This window comes from Cucurbita maxima, unplaced genomic scaffold, assembly GCF_002738345.1.
Source record: "Cucurbita maxima cultivar Rimu unplaced genomic scaffold, Cmax_1.0 Cma_Scf00010, whole genome shotgun sequence".
Lineage (NCBI taxonomy): Eukaryota > Viridiplantae > Streptophyta > Magnoliopsida > Cucurbitales > Cucurbitaceae > Cucurbita > Cucurbita maxima.
The window spans coordinates 1,821,428-1,838,410 of NW_019272026.1; the positions used below are offsets into that span (position 1 = coordinate 1,821,428).

The 16,983-nt window shown below is 38.4% G+C and overlaps 2 protein-coding genes across 2 annotated transcripts; both read right to left on the minus strand.

Moving 5' to 3' along the window:
• Positions 1 to 1,692: 1,692 nt before the first annotated feature.
• On the minus strand, positions 1,693 to 7,144 carry LOC111485492 (phytochromobilin:ferredoxin oxidoreductase, chloroplastic). Its single transcript, XM_023132407.1, has 8 exons — positions 6,786 to 7,144; positions 5,391 to 5,507; positions 4,207 to 4,301; positions 3,102 to 3,195; positions 2,847 to 2,978; positions 2,637 to 2,741; positions 2,255 to 2,305; positions 1,693 to 2,176 (listed from the first exon to the last, which is right to left on the minus strand). The coding sequence occupies exons 1-8, from the start codon at positions 6,972 to 6,974 to the stop codon at positions 1,988 to 1,990; spliced, it is 972 nt and encodes a 323-aa protein (XP_022988175.1). The 5' UTR covers positions 6,975 to 7,144; the 3' UTR covers positions 1,693 to 1,987.
• A 1,645-nt stretch (positions 7,145 to 8,789) lies between these two features.
• Positions 8,790 to 13,089, minus strand: LOC111485474 (serine--glyoxylate aminotransferase-like). The gene is made up of 6 exons (XM_023132375.1): positions 12,884 to 13,089; positions 11,530 to 11,765; positions 11,161 to 11,445; positions 10,646 to 11,012; positions 10,353 to 10,563; positions 8,790 to 8,989 (listed from the first exon to the last, which is right to left on the minus strand). The coding sequence occupies exons 2-6, from the start codon at positions 11,732 to 11,734 to the stop codon at positions 8,852 to 8,854; spliced, it is 1,206 nt and encodes a 401-aa protein (XP_022988143.1). The 5' UTR covers positions 11,735 to 11,765; positions 12,884 to 13,089; the 3' UTR covers positions 8,790 to 8,851.
• Between the last annotated feature and the right edge of the window lie 3,894 nt (positions 13,090 to 16,983).

The following is a 16,983-nucleotide window of genomic DNA, read 5'->3' on the forward strand; positions in this document are numbered from 1 at the left end:
AAATTTACCGCGCACTGTAAATTTACTTTTAACAGGGGTAATTATTTCTTCTTAATTCGTCAATACTTTGTTTTCTTTAAAAATGTAACAAATGTTACATATCATTCTCAACTTCACGATTTTAAAACGCGTCTATTAGAAAAAAGTTTCCACACAAAAAATTATTAGTTCTTTCCAACGGATGTGGGATTTCCCAATTCACCTTCCTTATGGGCTAGCGTCCTCACTAGTACATCGTTCAGTGTCTGGCTCTGATACCATTTGTAACAACTTAAGTTCACCTGTTAGTAGACATTGTCCACTTTTATCCGTTATGTATCGCTGTCAAACTCACCATTTTAAAACATATCCTTAGGAAGAGGTTTGCACACTCTTGTAAGAAATGTTTGGTTCTCCTTTCAAACCGATGTAACAACAATACTCTTTAACTCATAAAAAATGTTTTAAAAATACCTTTGAACTTTCAAAATTTTCGTTAATATCATTAAAAAAAAAATTAATAGTTAAAAAATGTTCTTATGAACGTAATTGTTAGTTCGTGTTTCAAAAAGTCCCTAAACTTTAAAAAAAAAATGGTACCAATTTCAAAGGACTCGATCCTTTTTCTACTCAAACTGAACAATACAAGATGAAGATTCAAACGTTTGTCACACTCATTCCTTTAACAATTGAACTATTCCGTACATAACAATGATTACAAATACGTCGATGTGTTATTTTTCTTTTGTGCTAATCCCAACGCATTGATTAGATACTCTAAGCCAATTTTTTATTTCTACAAAAATTCAACCAAGCAATCAAGGAAGGAAATCTTGGTAGAGCTTTTCAGAAAGTAGTAAAGACATTGAAACGGTGAGATCCTACGTCGACAGAGGAGGAGAATGAAACATTTTCTATAAGGGCGTGGAAACCTCTTCCTAGTAGATGCATTTTAAAACCCTCTTAAGGAAGGCCGAAAGGAAAAGCGCAAAGAAGACAGTAGCCGCTAGCGGATATTTTCCTTTGGAGCCGATTGATTACTCTTCGACTCCACCTTTTTGACCTCCAAATCACACTATTCGCCATAATTTGTACATACAACCTTAGAATCCTCATGAGCGTTCGCATTGAAAATATACAGAATCTCGAGAAACCTATCGTCCTTCTGCATAGATTTACCTTTGGAATCTCGCCAAATGTGGCGACTCTTCCGACTTCAACATTGTCTTTGTTCTTTGCTCTAGGTTTCCCCTTCTACTTCTTGGGTTACACATATACTCGCCGGAGCCAAGGTAACATCGTCGCTGAGTGACGATCCCTCTTCATGGGTTAGACATATTCTAGCCGAAGCTAAGGCAGCATCGCTGCTGAGCGACAATACCTCTACAGTTTTTAATGGACAAGAAAGTGTTTCTCTACCCCTCCTCCAAACCAAATTGTTGACATTTTCACGAAAAAGTGTTTCTCGACCTCTTTTTGAATTTTTCAGATTAGCTTATATAATTCTAACTTTACCATATATATCATATTTAATATTTTATTAAAAGCAAATATCTTCTTACCATTAAGTATCTTTTCATTTATTACTATTTCCATATCCTTGTAATTTATTTTATTATAAATGAAGAACTTTCACATTTTCATCTCTCCTCGTAGATGCATTTTAAAAAGTTCAAAGGAGACAGTATCTACTAGCGGTGACCTTGAGCTGTTACAAAAACATTTGCAGATCCCCATAGATGGGTGTGCTCACCATGATCCGTTCCTATCTCTAGCTCTAGCTCTAAGTCTGTTTGAGTTCTCTAAATGTTATATTAGAAATTTAATAACAAAACTCAGATTTTGACACAAAATTCAAAATCAGTGCCTCATAATGGATAGCCAAGGATGATAGACACCAGCAAACTTTGAGCTCAGTCTAATATACAGCTTACACAATTCTAACTTCTCACATATTAATACACATAACTACACCAATTCACTTCTGTATGGAAGAGAACTAATAACATCAGCTTTTGGTCAAGTCTCCAATGAATTCACCTGTTTTATCCCAAGGTCGATGTTCGTACGACTTCCCAGCCATACTGCGTTTCGTGTTCACAGTACCATCCTCACAGTAGTACTCTGGAAAGTAGTCCAGGAACCTCTTGCTTCCGAGCTCGTCGACACCATTGAACAGAAAATTTCTCACCAAGTCCTAATGGTTAGATGTGAAGTGAGAAAACGAAGCTGAAACGATTCAAGAACACTGACAGATATCATCGATGTTCGTTACCTTTGCGAGCATCTCCCCAATTAATTTTTTTAGAAGACCGTGTCCCGGATCCTGTTTTGCCAATGTTGCATCAATAAAGTTAGCAAATAAATGATCTCGTTGTTATCCAGCTAAGTTTTAGTAATATCTCACATCGATGGGAGAGGAGGACAAAGTCGTTCTTATAAGAGTGTGGAAACCTCTTCCTAACATACGTGTTTTGAAAACAGTGATACATACGAAAATACGTAACAAGCCAAAGCAGACAGTATCTGCTAGTAGTGGGCTTGAGCTATTATAGTTTTAGTAATATCCCTCCATCGACGACTAGAGCTTCTCCCTCGATCTTAGTAGCAAAGTCAGAAATTTATGCAAAACAAAAACATAAAAGGAAAGAAGAGACCTTTTCTGCCCTCCACGACAGGTATCTGTGTTGCGCTTCTCGGTTAACCATAAGTCGAGATGGGATCGTTTCCTCCGCAGCATTGTTCACGAGCTCAAGCCATGCCTGGAAGTACATTGGAACATTCAGTAAATCTTCAAAAATCAAAGCTAGAGATCGCCCCGGGGGGTTGATGTGTACCATAGCAGCGGTTTAGTTAACTTCAACTACCTTGTAGTAATCCACGAATGCCGAAAACAATATATCATACGTCGACTCAGTTGAGGAAGACTTGGTCCATATCACAATGGGAGAGAAAAATTTCAACGACTCGCTCGTAAGCTTTCCGCCCCAGGGTAAGAGCTGCAGGAAGTCTGTTTTCAGTAATCATCATATCAAATTTAGAACATTCACCTGATATCTCGAAACGAGTCGAGTGTGCCTGCGGTTGTAACGTAACCAATATCTTGAAAAATAAACATTCACCTCAGCATATTTGATTCCAAGATGCAGTAAGCTTTTATAGTACTTCTCCCTATAATCTCTTTGGTTGATGACATCATGCAAAGGGTTGAGATCCCTACAAAAAGAACATTATATTTAGTGTAGGTTCGAGCAAGAACAAGAACGACGGAGCACGATTTGATGCATGCGTCTGAAGCCATTGGCGTTTGCTTTAAGACCCTGGCTCGATGCATAAACGAGCCGAACTTATGTCAATTCAAATCAACTTTCTTTCCAAGTCTGTGATTGAGATTTCTAAAAAAGTTACTTATTCGATCCATTCTCGTTACTTTAATTGTCGTTCGGTGTCTTTCTAAAGTCTCTAACAAGTGCCTAAAAACAAAAACATCAGAAGACAAGATGCACAATTTCTTTTGTCTATGTAACTTACTGTAAGAGCTTAATCACACCGCTAGCAGATGTTATTCTGTTTGGTCCATTTCGTATCTCCAGCGTATCTCTAGGTAGAGGTTTCCATACCCTTTTAAAGAATGGATTATTCCCCTCTCCAACCGATGTGGGATATGGGACCTCACAATCCATCCCCCTTCGGGGCCAGCGTCCTTATTGGCACACCGCCTAGTGTCCACCCCCTTTGGGGCTTAGCCTTCGAGTTGACACATCGCCCATTGTCTAGCTCTAATACCATTTGTAACAGCTCAAGCTCACCGCTAGCAAATATTGTCCTCTTTGGCTTGTTACGTATTTCCATCCGCCTCAAGGTTTTAAAACTGTCTGCTAAGGAGAGGTTTCCACACCTTTATAAAGAATGTTTCGTTCCTCTCCCAACCAATGTGGGATCTGGGATCTCACACTTACTAACTAAGGCTATTGAGTGTCGGAAAAATTGCAGACGAGTACATTTACGCATATACAGGTGGCAGCTAAGAATCGAATCAGCAATTCTTGTGGTTTCGTGACATACTTTAGACCAAGATTGATTGGTCATCGAACTTTTTTGTGCGTGTTCGTGTAAGAAACCGAACTTTTATTGAGAAAAATGAAAGAATACAAAGCGTACAAAAAACAAGCCCCGAGAATATAGGAGTCTATCTCCTATCAGGCTCCAAAGTTCAAAGAAGCTTACAGTACTACTATACTTGAACTTGCAGCAGTGAAGATATTTGCGCAAAATATGGGAACATCAAATTCTGTCTCAGGGAATGCGGCAAAATCTAAAACCTGCACCACAAATGAATGTAGATAGTTCTTAGAATACAGACATAGATACTATTGATACCGATAGTAGATATTGTCCTCTTCGGGCTTTCCCTTTCGGACTTCCCCTCAAAGTTTTTAAAACGTATCTGCTAGAGAGAGGCTTCCACACCCTTGTAAAGAATGTTTTGTTCCCATCTCTGACCGATGTGGAATCTCACAATCCACCCCCTTTGAGGCCTAGCATCCTTGCTAGTACACCGCCTGGTGTCCACCTCCTTCGGAGTTTAGCCTCCTCTCTAGCACATCGCCCGGTGTCTGGCTCTAATACCATTTGTGACAGTCCAAGCTCACCGCTAGCACTCTCTAGCACATCGCCCGGTGTCTGGCTCTAATACCATTTGTGACAGTCCAAGCTCACCGCTAGCAGATATTGTCCTCTTTGGCCTTTCCCTTTCGGACTTCCCCTCAAAGTTTTTAAAACGTATCTGCTAGAGAGAGGCTTCCACACCCTTGTAAAGAATGTTTTGTTCCCATCTCTGACCGATGTGGAATCTCACAATCCACCCCCTTTGAGGCCTAACATCCTTGCTAGTACACCGCCTGGTGTCCACCTCCTTCGGAGTTTAGCCTCCTCTCTAGCACATCGCCCGGTGTCTGGCTCTAATACCATTTGTGACAGTCCAAGCTCACCGCTAGCAAATATTGTCACATCGCCCGGTGTCTGGCTCTAATACCATTTGTGACAGTCCAAGCTCACCGCTAGCAAATATTGTCCTCTTTGGCCTTTCCCTTTCGGGCTTCCTCTCAAGGTTTTTAAAACGCATCTGCTAGGGAGAGGTTTCCACACCCTTATAAAGAATGTTTTGTTTCCCTCTCCAACCAATGTGGGATCTCAAAATCCACCTCCTTTGGGACCCAACATCTTTGCTGGCACACTGCCTGGTGTCCACCCGTTCATAAAGTGATCATCGGGTAATCCTCCACTTCTCCTTTGTAAAGTCACTTTACATAATACAGCTGAAATTCTCTTAGAAGTCATTTTCCAATCATATTATATGAACTAAGGCATCAAAGATTCTTACTTAAGAGGGTCAAAATATAAAGCAAAACCTGCATTGTTTCACTCTCAATATTTAAACTGCGAAGTAGTCTGATCTTTGGAGCTTGGAAAGATAACATTTGAAGCTTGACATTTTTGTCCATTGAAATCATGGAATTATACTTTTCCTGCAGAATAAGAACAATTATATTGTTACGATGGCAGGAATAATGATTAGTGTTTGAATTCATACAATTTCAAAAACTTTATTGATAGAGGTTTAAGAACTTCAACCAGAATCATATCAAGTATGCTGATGCTGACAGCAAAGATATAGATAGACGTTTATAACACAACTATCTATGAAGCTATTCTAAAACAACAAATTCAAACCTCTTTACATAGAATCAACAAAAACCCTGGATACAAAATGGCTTGAAAAAAAGCTCATCAGTCAAGAACTCAGAACAGGGCAGAAGAGGTTAGAATTGTAACCAAACACAACAGAAAGCATCCATGTTCTTAGACAGATACTATAGGTGAGATTCCACATCAGTTGGAGAGCAGAACGAAACATTTCTTATAAAGGTGTGGAAGCCTCTCCCTATCAGACCCGTTTTAAAAACCTTGAGAGGAAGCCCGAAATGGAAAGTCCAAAGAAGACAATATATGTTAGCGGTGGGCTTGGGCCATTACAACTAGTATCAGAGCTAGACACCAGGCGGTGTGCTAGCAAGAACGTTGGGCTCCCAAGGGAAGTGGATTGTGAGATCTCATGTGGTTAGAGAGGGGAATGAAACATTTCTTATGAGGGTGTGGAAACCTCTCCCTCGCAAACATGTTTTAAAAACCTTGATAAGAAGCCCAGAAGGGAAAACCCAAAGAGGACAATATCTGCTAGCAATGGGTTTTGGTCGTTACAAATAGCATCAGAGCCAGACACTAAGCGGTGTGCCTGCGAGGACGTTGGGCCTCCAAGGAGAGTAAATTATGAGATCTCACATCGATTGGAGAGGGAAACGAGAAATAAAACATTCCTTACCAAGGTGTGAAAATCTCTCCATAGCAAACACGTTCTAAAAACCTTGAAGAGAAATCCAAAGGGAAAAGCTCAAAGAGAACAAATATATGTTAACAGTAAGCTTGAGCCATTACAAATGGTAACAAAGTCAGACACCTAACACAAAGTGTGTAAGAGAGGACACTGCCCCCAAGGAGATGGATGGTGAGTCAGAGAGGGGAATGAAACATTCCTCGTAGAACCTCTCCCTAGCAAACTCAGGGAAAGCTCAGAGAAACAATATCTAGCGGTGGGCTTGTGCTCTTACCCTACATAACAGAGAAATCAAATACCAATCTGGGGGAGAAGAACAGCCAAAGTGTTTTGGAGCATTACAAAGCAAAACAGAGTAAAGAAGCTGAATTGAATCAAAAGCAAAAGTGGCAAGAACACAGAAACCCATTACCTGTAAAGGCGAAGGGAAGAGATGGGTATGAAGTTTGGTTTCATCCAAAGCGAATTGAACAAATTTCTGATAAGAAATTGCAGAAACAGGGAAGAAAGCTCTTCTACACTTGTTCTTACTGCTACAGCTGCTTGAAAATGGTGTTGAGTTGAAGGAAAGGCAGAAGGATAGAGTAGAACACGAAGCCATAGCAGGAAAGCTTCCAAAGAAGATTCAGTAGCAGCATTTGGGTTACCAAAATCCCATTTTTCTATCTCTCACAGAATCGACTGCTGGGGTTTGAGCTGCTGGAGAGCTCGGATGTTGGATTCTGTATTCACCCACGTCGCCAAATTGGTGACATCAACTAAAAAGTGTAATTTAAAGTAAAGAAATCCACATGCTTTGCTTCGATCTTCTTTGGCTTAAATTATAATACTGTTTAAAATTTTCCACTTTTATATTTGTGTTCGTAAATTATAATTTTTTAAATATCTCTTTAGCTTTTAATTATAATATCCAGTAATTTTTAATTAATGTTTTCAAAAACCAAATCAAATTTTTTTAAAAAAAAATTAATTAAAATAAGTTTTTAGAAAAATTCTAGGTTTTAACTCCCTTAAATATGTTATATAAATGATATGTATTATCATGACAGGTATGGTGTCCATTACCCAATTAATTTTATGATCATGAGAAGCTGTGGCATGCTCGTCTCGACTTCATTGAATGGTGTCAATTTTCATTAGTTTGGATGAAGTTTTTGGGACTCGCTTATGTACCACCCGAGACAGTTAAGTAAAATGAGTTAAATGTTTCTATTGGCACAAAGAAGATATGTTTTAGGTTTAGGTTTCACATGTTCGCGTGACATATCTAGATCATGTGCATGTTTGTTTGACTCCATTAGTTGAATGGAAACGTACTAAGACGAGTATTGAGTCAGTTGATGATTGTGTCATGGTGTGAGATTCCATCTTATAAGATTGTGAAAACTTTTTTCTAGTAGATGTGTTTTACAACCGTGAGGCTGACAACGAGGATATATAACGAGCTAAAGCAGACAATATCTACTAGCGGTGGACTTGGGCGGTTACAACTAGTATCAAAGCTAGACACTAGGTGATGTGTCGGCGAAGATACTAGCCTCAATGGATGGATTATGAGATCTCACGTCAATTAGGAGACACAAAGCATTTTTTATAACGATATGAAAATCTATCCCTATTATAAGCATTTTAAAACCTTGAAGTTGACGACATGTAATGGGCTAAAACAGACCATATATTGCTAGTGGTGGACTTATGTCATATACGGGCTTTACAACAACAAGTCACAATACATCACTAATATCGATTACAGTCGTCAAATATTCTTAATCTTCGTAACAATCCTAAAAGTAAAGAAGGATTGGATTGTGTCCTTATTTTTGGGTTTGTCAAGTTGACCGTACGTAAAAAATTTCCAACACAACCAAATAAAAAAAATTTAGTTTTTCAAAAATTCGGGCATTCCACGCTTTTAGAGTCACACGAGCACCCAAAATTTTAAATTATTTAAAAAAAAAAAGATATTTTTTGTCCGTGCTTTTTTTTTCTTCATGGTTTTACAAATATCTCTAGCATGCTTATAGTAATGACTCGTCAATTTAAGTTCAAAAAGTCATATCGTTACTTTTTTTTTCAACACGATCATCTTTTCAATATTGTTTGAGATTATAATCGCGACTTAGGTCAATTATAAAAAACTAAATAATTATTATCAATCATAAATCATCAATTACGAGGTAGATATATATTTGATTAATTTATATTGAAAAGGCGACTTAGAGACCATGACACCAAAATATATGATCTTAGCGTCTAGATGAGGGCCGAGTCGAAAATTTTCTTATAATATGAAGCAACAACATTTTACGGTTTGAATTATCGTATGAATAATCTTTCGGTGTTCGAAATTGAGAATGTAAATATATTTTTAAAAATATAGAAGTATATAACAGAAGTAGCGTTTCTTTACAGAGCATACAGAGCATTGGAAATGAAGAAAATGGAAGTTAATTACATTACATGGGCATGACAGATAAACTAAATCCTTGAAGGAATGAGAGGGATGGTATTTTGCAAGTATGCACTAGCTGCAGCAACTCCACTCCCTAGTTTAACAGGGTACCCTACATCTTTGAGTATCATTTCCACACCAGCAAGACATCCCAACAATTGCAGCTGATACATAATGAGAAAGCAATGCATAAATGGTTAAACCTCCTTGCTCAAACAAAATTTCTACGAGTTAGAGACAAAAAAATAAGAAACGAGAGTGTTACTAAACAAGCTCGACGTTTTTTAGGTCGATTTATGGCCATGTTTGAACAGAGCATGCCAAGAAACAGAAGATTTGCAGCATGTTTGCCAAATTCGAGAAAGTGGGAGTGTGAGATCCCACATCGGTTGGGGAGAAGAACGAAACATTCTAGGGGGTGGAAACTTTTCTCTAGCAGACGCGTTTTAAAATTCTTGAGGGGAAACCCAAAAGGGAAAGCCCAAAGAGGACAATATTTGTTAGTGGTGGGCTTGGGCCGTTACAAATGGTATTAGAGTCAGACACCGGGTGATGTGCCAGTGAGAAAACTGAATCCCGAGGTGGATTGGAAGCGGTGTGCCAAAAAGGACATTGGGCCCCGAAATGGGGTGGATTGGGGGGTCCTACATCAATTAGGAAGTGGATTGTGAGGTCCCACTTCGGTTGGGGAGGAGAACGAAACATTCTAGGGTGTGGAGACCTCTCTCTAGCAAACGCATTTTAAAAACCTCGAGGGGAAAGCTTAAAGAGCACAATATCTGCTAGTGGTGGGCTTGAGCCGTTACAAATGGTAACAGAGCCAGACACCGGGCAATGTGCTAGCGAGGAGACTGAATCCCAAAGGAGGGTGGACACGAGGCGGTGTGCCAGCAAGGACACTGGGCCCCGAAATGGGGTGGATTGGGGGGTCCTACATCGATTAGGAAGTAGATTGTGAGATCTCACATCGGTTGGGGAGGAGAACGAAACATTCTAGGGTGTGGAAGCCTCTCCCTATCAAACACATTTTAAAAACCTTGAGGGGAAGCCCAAAAGGGAAAGCGCAAGAGGACAATATCTGCTAGTGGTGGGCTTGAGCCATTACAAATGGTATCAGAGCCAGACACCAGGTGATGTGCCAGCGAAGAGACTGAATCCCAATAGAGGGGTGGACACGAGGCAGAGTGCTCGAATGACGCTGGCCCCAAAAGGGGATGGATTGAGGCGTCCCACATCAATTGGAGAAGGGAACAAGTGTCAGCACCGACGCTCGGCCCAAAGGAGAGTGGATTGTGAGATCCCACATCGGTTAGAGAGAAGAACAAAACATTCTAGGTTATGGAAACCTCTCCCTAATAGACACATTTTAAAAACTTTGAGGAGAAGCCCAAAAGAGAAAGCCCAAAGAAGACAATATCTACTAGCGGTGGGCTTGGGACACTTACAGGGAGAATCAAAAAACGTCGAAAAAGTAGTTCATTGCAGCGTTTAGGAGACATCAATGTTTGTAAGAAAGCTATGATTTACCTCATTAAGGTTTCCAAGGTGACCAATTCTAAAGACTTTGCCAGCAACTTTGTTCAGTCCAAGTCCCAAGCTCAAATTGTATCTCTTCCATGCCCTTCTCACAATTTCTGAACTGTCGATATAAGAAGGAACAAGCACAGCAGTCACAGTATCACTGTACCATTCCTCTTTTTGTGTACAGTTCTTCAACCCCCAAGCCTCCACAGCAAGCCTACATTTCAATTTCACCAACAAACGAATTTCAAAACACAAATAACAGCAATGAAGTTTCAAGTAATTCACTGATGTGCTACCTCGTCGCTTTGCCAAGACGGCTGTGTCGAGCGATCACATTGTCGATACCTTCCTCGAAAAGAAGATCAAGAGCTGCCCTTAGTCCATACAAGAGCTGAATGGAAGGAGTGTATGGCCAGTATGTTCCTAGTTTGTAGAACTTGAGGTAGTCTTTCCAGTCAAAGAAAACTTTAACTGATGTTGAAGTTTTGGACGCCTCGAGCGCTTTCGGGCTGGCACATATGATTCCAATTCCTGTTGGGAGAGAAAGAGCCTTTTGGGAACCGGTTAAAGCAACGTCGACTCCCCATTCATCCATCCGAAAATCAAGTGCACATATCGACGACACTCCATCGACCAGCAAAAGTGCAGGATGCTTGTACTTATCTGTGAGTTCGTTTTCAAAACTTATCTTTATTTTTGGGAACCATAGTAAAGAAATGGTAAGAAAACAAGCACAATTTTCAAAAATAAAATGAACCGAGGAACAGGGAGGGGCAGTTGCTCCGCTCCTTCTCTGTTCCTCTTTGCTTACCAAGTAGGAACCGAACTTTAGACAAGTCGTTCGTGACGCCCGTGGCTGTCTCGTTATGGACAATGCAAATTGCCTTAATCGTATGCCCGCCATCCTCAGCAAGCTTCGATTCCAGGACATCAAGATTGGCACCCTGGCCCCATTCGCTCTCCACGACATCAACGTTGAAGTTAAGGCGCTGCTGCTGATCAATCCAGAGCAGACTAAACTGGCCAATCAGAAAGGACACAATCCTATCTCCAGGAGACAGTGTGTTTGTAAGAGCACTCTCCCAGGCACCAGTACCTGAGACAAAAACATGAAAAATTAACGTAGGACGTTGTTGTTGTCGTTGTTTTTGTTCTTCAAACTTGAGGGAAGGAAAATTACCAGTTGTGGGAATCATAAATGGGGTTCCAGTAGTAGATTTGAAAATCTTCTTCACATCTTCAAGAAGAGTTTTTGTCAATGCAGGAATAGCAGGAGAACGGTAATCCTCATTGTTTCGGTTCATCGCCCGCAGAACTGGTTCCGGTATGTTAACCGGCCCCGGGACGAACAGATGGTTTTTTCCAGGTGCATATACATAATCCATTTTTCCTTCTCAAAATTCTGTCAGTTTTCAGCTACAGAATATAGAAAGAGTATTAGATCTGTAGTATTTCTTCATTCAGTCTTTGAACATTCAAATGTTTTGATTGCATCCCAAACCTTCGATTTTAGTCCTAACTTATCAAGATGTTCCATGTAATCGCCCAAACTCACCACTAGTAGATATTGTCTACTTTGGCCCGTTACATATCGCCATCAGCTACATGGTTTTAGAACGCATCTACTAAGCAGAGGTTTCCACACCCTTACAAGGAATGTTTCGTTCCCCTCTCCAACAAATGTGGAATCTCACAATCCACCCCCTTGAGAGCCCAGTGTCGCACTCCGCCCAGTGTCTAGCTTTAATCCATTTGTAACAGCCCAAGTCCACCGCTAGCAGATATTGTCCTCTTTGAGCTTCCCCTCAAGGTTTTTAAAACGCGTTTGCTAGAGAAAGGTTTCCACACCCTTATAAAGAATGTTTCATTCTCCTCCACAACCGATGTGGGATCTCACAATCCACTCCCTTTAAATGTCACGAGTTCCAAATCCAATTTTTTAACTTATTAGAATCAAAATCGAAAGTGTAGAAACATATTTGAAACTTAGAAGTTCAAGGTCTAAAAAAGCAAACTCAAAACTCAACCAAACCTTAAACTTTTTCACATATTCTTAAAAGTTGAAGTGTTTTTTTTCTTACATAGTACTTCATCTTTCAACATGTTCTTAAAGAAAACAGCACTCGTAGGGGATGAGTTGATTAAATACATAAACAAACACAAGGATCAGTCAACAAGCATGAACCATATTACAAGTTTAGTCCATAAACTTTCAAAATTTCATTACATTCAAAGCCCTATACTTCAAATTTTAAAAGGTTTCTTACAAGTTTCTAAACTATCAAAATCCCAACAACAATATGCCAATACAATAGTTGTTTTACACAAATTTTGTTCAAATATCCAAAACCCAGAAAAACCCATAAATCCAAAACCCGAAATGAACGATCAGAGCAGAAATCATCAAAGAAACAGAGCAGAAACCCCAGAAAACCACAAAGTAAAAGGCAACAGAGAGCAAAATGAAACAAAGATGAACAAAGAGAAGCAATCAGAAGTTAGAACAGTACAAGGAGAAGGAGAACGAGCAGCACCTCGAGAGAGAAATGGAATGGTGTGGTAGAAATGATTTCCGTGGAAGTTGGGGCAGAGAAACTGAGAAATGACAAAGAACAGAGCAGAGAGTTGAGAATTCTTTGATATAAGAGAGATTTGGAGATGGGTTCCAATCAGGCGTCGCCGTGGCAGATAATACCCACACCAAATTGTTTCCTTTCGTTTATTGGATGGCTGCCTTTGCTTCTCCTAATTTCTTTCCTTCTTTCTTATCTCATTCAATTGCTAACATAATATATGTATACTAATATATTATTAATCTAATCCGTCCCTCTACGGAAAGATCAACTGGTTATCTCTAGAGTAACTTTTATTCGTTGAGCGACGGTCCTTTCACTCAACATCGACGAATCACTAAGGTTGACTTTCGTCTCTGCTCGATGGGTAGGTCTTGTAGTCAAGTTTCCTTCTACCTTTACACTCAAGGGTCAATCACCATTTGACCTTTTGGAAAGCCTACGCCCTATAGAAAATGTATACCTAGGACTACCCTTGACTCTCATAAGCCCGACACAAGTTAACTCAGTAAATAAGATAAGAAGGTACTCATGGATATGAACCTCCATATTAGTAGAAATGTTTTAAAAATAATATTCTTCTAAAGTTAAAAAAGGTTAAAATTATTAGAAGATATTAGATCACTCTCGACATTTTAATGAATTTGAGTTCAGAAAACTAACCTGAATACAATTTAATGGTAATTGATATCTATAGAACTTTGAACTTTCCACTCAAATAAAGGAATATATATCAATAGTCATTAAAATTATGGTAGAATCTTTCCGACCAAGATTTCTTTTGTTTTAATCACCTAAAACACGAAAACTGTATCCGTTGTCTCTATGTATCCCCTCGAGAATGAACGAAAAAGAAAAAATGAATCGTGTCACTCGAAATTTCTAAGCCCTTCCCTTCTCCTTCGGTACTAGGTGAGTCTAAGGAAGCAAAATAAATTACAAACGCTCCTATCATAAAAGACATGAGATTCGAACTCCCCGCCCCCCCCCCCCCCCCCCCCCCCCCCCCCCCCCCCCCTTTGAGTAATTGTATCCTTGAACTTTTATATTACTCTCATCTATTAATGAAAAGTTCGTTTCTTGTTAAAAATTAAAAAAAAAAAAAAAAAAAAAAAAAAAAAANCATGTTGAATTAAAAATCAAATAAATAAATAACATATAAATATATGTATGTATATATAGATATTATTTGTTTTAAGTAATTTATTTAATAATTATTCCTTAAAAAAGCAAAGGAAATGCTTGAGGTTGAGACAACAATGACAAAGATAATGTGATAATGTTCCATATGAGTGTCGACCACATTTTCATTTATTAAATTTAGTCCATACATTACTTATTTATTTATTTATTTATTATTATTAAATAATTATTTTTTAAAAGGTTGAGAAAATTTTGAGCAATGAGCAAACAAATGTGAGGGCCAATCTTCATATATTATTATCTAACATTACTTTAATAATACAAAACATTACATTATGATAATTATAAAACCCATGATATGAGTTTCCTTAACTTTATTGTATTATTGGATCATTCCAACATGTAACCACTTCAATAACGTCTCGATTTATAATATATAACACAATCTCGTATTTAATTGGTTATAGACTCTTATATTCTCGATTAATAGATTAAAAATTCAAATTTTCACTCCATTATAATAACGGGTTAATGTATTTTAGGCTCTATACTTTTAAATCAAATCACGATTAAGTGAGACGTGACCTCCATCACAATCCAACTTCAGGACGTATATGGCTCATGTGCCTCACTTAATAATCCACTACTAACTAGTTGATTGTTCTTTAGTAGTTCCATATAGTTATAATAACGTGAGGAGCGACCCATGTGCCTGCCAACTACCTGATATTATGTGAACCTCGGCTTCTTAGAAGGACAAGATCTTTGGGAGGTCGTTGGTAAAAGTGAAACTATGCCACTAGAGGAGGATGTTAATGGCCCATTGCATAAATGATATGAACCGAGACATCAATCATGTGAAACTTCAAGGACGATGTGAAGATAATGTTGTTCAAATTATAACAAGATGTTGCAATTCATGCTACATTAAAAAAGAATCAAACTTCATTTATTCTTGGATGATTACTAATTTTGGGTAATGTTACCGGTAAGGCCAAAATTTTTCGTTTCGAGTAGTAGAAAGAGCATTGTACTTCTCTCTAGCCAAGGGCTAATTTTTTTTTTTTTTTTTTTGCAAGTCTATAGTTTAGGTTGCATATTTATAATTATTCAAACTTGATATGATCAATTTTGATTATGGAGTGATTCGAATCTCAAACAAGCGCTTTTACCTTGAAGTATTTAAGCAACAAAATAATCTGAGTCTTATTTTTTCGATTTCTTATTAGGAAATGGAAAATCAAATAGGCAAAAAAAAAAAAAAAAAAAAAAAAAAAAAAAAAAAAAAAAAAAAAAAAAAAAAANAAAAAAAAAAAAAAAAAAAAAAAAAAAAAAAAAAAAAAAAAAAAAAAAAAGTGTTTTCTTTGAAGACCCTAGATGAAGAAGAGATGTTGGAGCACATTTAGGATGACAAGACGCTGAAAGAAGCATGAGACACACGGGTGATGCTTTTCTAAAAAAGAACGATGAGAGGTTACAACTTTTATCGAGCAAGCTATTAATGACACAATGTGACATGGCAAATTTTTAGTACTTCCACAAGTTTAAATTGATATGTTGGGAGATTACTAATATAGATCTGAAATCCGTCATTTGGAGAAGCTTGAATGATACACAAATTCTAACCAAAATATAGAATCTTGGTTCTTGATGTACAAGGATGACCCACTCAATCATCACTAGTAGAGTTTAAAAATTTGCTAGCCAACTAAGAAGTCATGACTAAGCAATTAGAAGGCATCATGCTGAATAGTGAAGAAGAAGTGCTCTACAAAAGTAAGAGTTAGTGCAACAGTGAGCCGCCAACCAAAGGTAGATACAAAAATACTGACAAAGAAAGAAGGCACCAAGAAACCACACAACCTTGGAGAGCTTAGAAGAACGACAATAAGAGTACTCAAGGGAAGAGATTTGAATGCATTTGCTACAATTGTGAAAAGAAGCGTCACATGTCCAGAATTGTTGGTCCAAGAAAAAGTTTGATGAAAGCAATGCGGCAACCTTAGAAAGTGGCCTCTCGTTTTTCAAATTTTAAGGTCCATGGTGCCCTTGTATGTCTTGAGCTCTAAGAAAGTCTAACAATGGTAATGGCTCAATATTCGCTATAGATGACCTCTCAATCTACCTATATCTCAACACGTGACTACAACTAAATGCTAGCTGGTTGCTCCCCTTATTAAAAGTCATTTCACCATGCTCTTTAATCCTACGTCATTCCAAGCTAGAACAGTGCAAGGTAGACTCTCCATTAAGCACAACAAGATTAGTACTCTCTAGTGTGTAAGGGGCCCTAAGTGGGTGACATCACATTCCTGTATTAAGTAAACCCTCATTAGTCAAGGTGAGTTCATAACTAGGGGTTGTGCCTCAAGTGTCCCTATATAGACTTGATCGATATAAGGAACTCTAAATGTTGCTCAAGGACCAAGGAAAGATAAAACATAGGTTAAGACTCACGAACAAGTCATACATATACTCCACGACACATGACATCTAGTCCATAAATCAAATAAGGCATACATAAGTATTCCAACTTCCTAACATGCTTTTAGGGGCATAAATGACATTAAATCATAAAATATACCTACTTACACAACATACATGCATATCGAGCAATGTACTGTACAACATGTATATCGATCTAAACCGACATTAATCCAAAATTTGGGGTTTAAATGATGAAATCGAGCTTAAAATAGGGGTTTGGTTCAAGTGAACCAATTTGGACCGGTTCAATACCTCCGTCAAGTTCGAGCCTCCCTTTTTTCATTGCTCGTGGTCTGCGCTACAACCCTTAATGGGTCTCAAAATGAATATATACCAGCCAAGAATCATAAATTCTTTTTCCGAAACAAGCAAGTTAGGGTCGATAGAAAATTTTGGGTCTACAAATATGGCAACTGAGTTAAATTGGACTA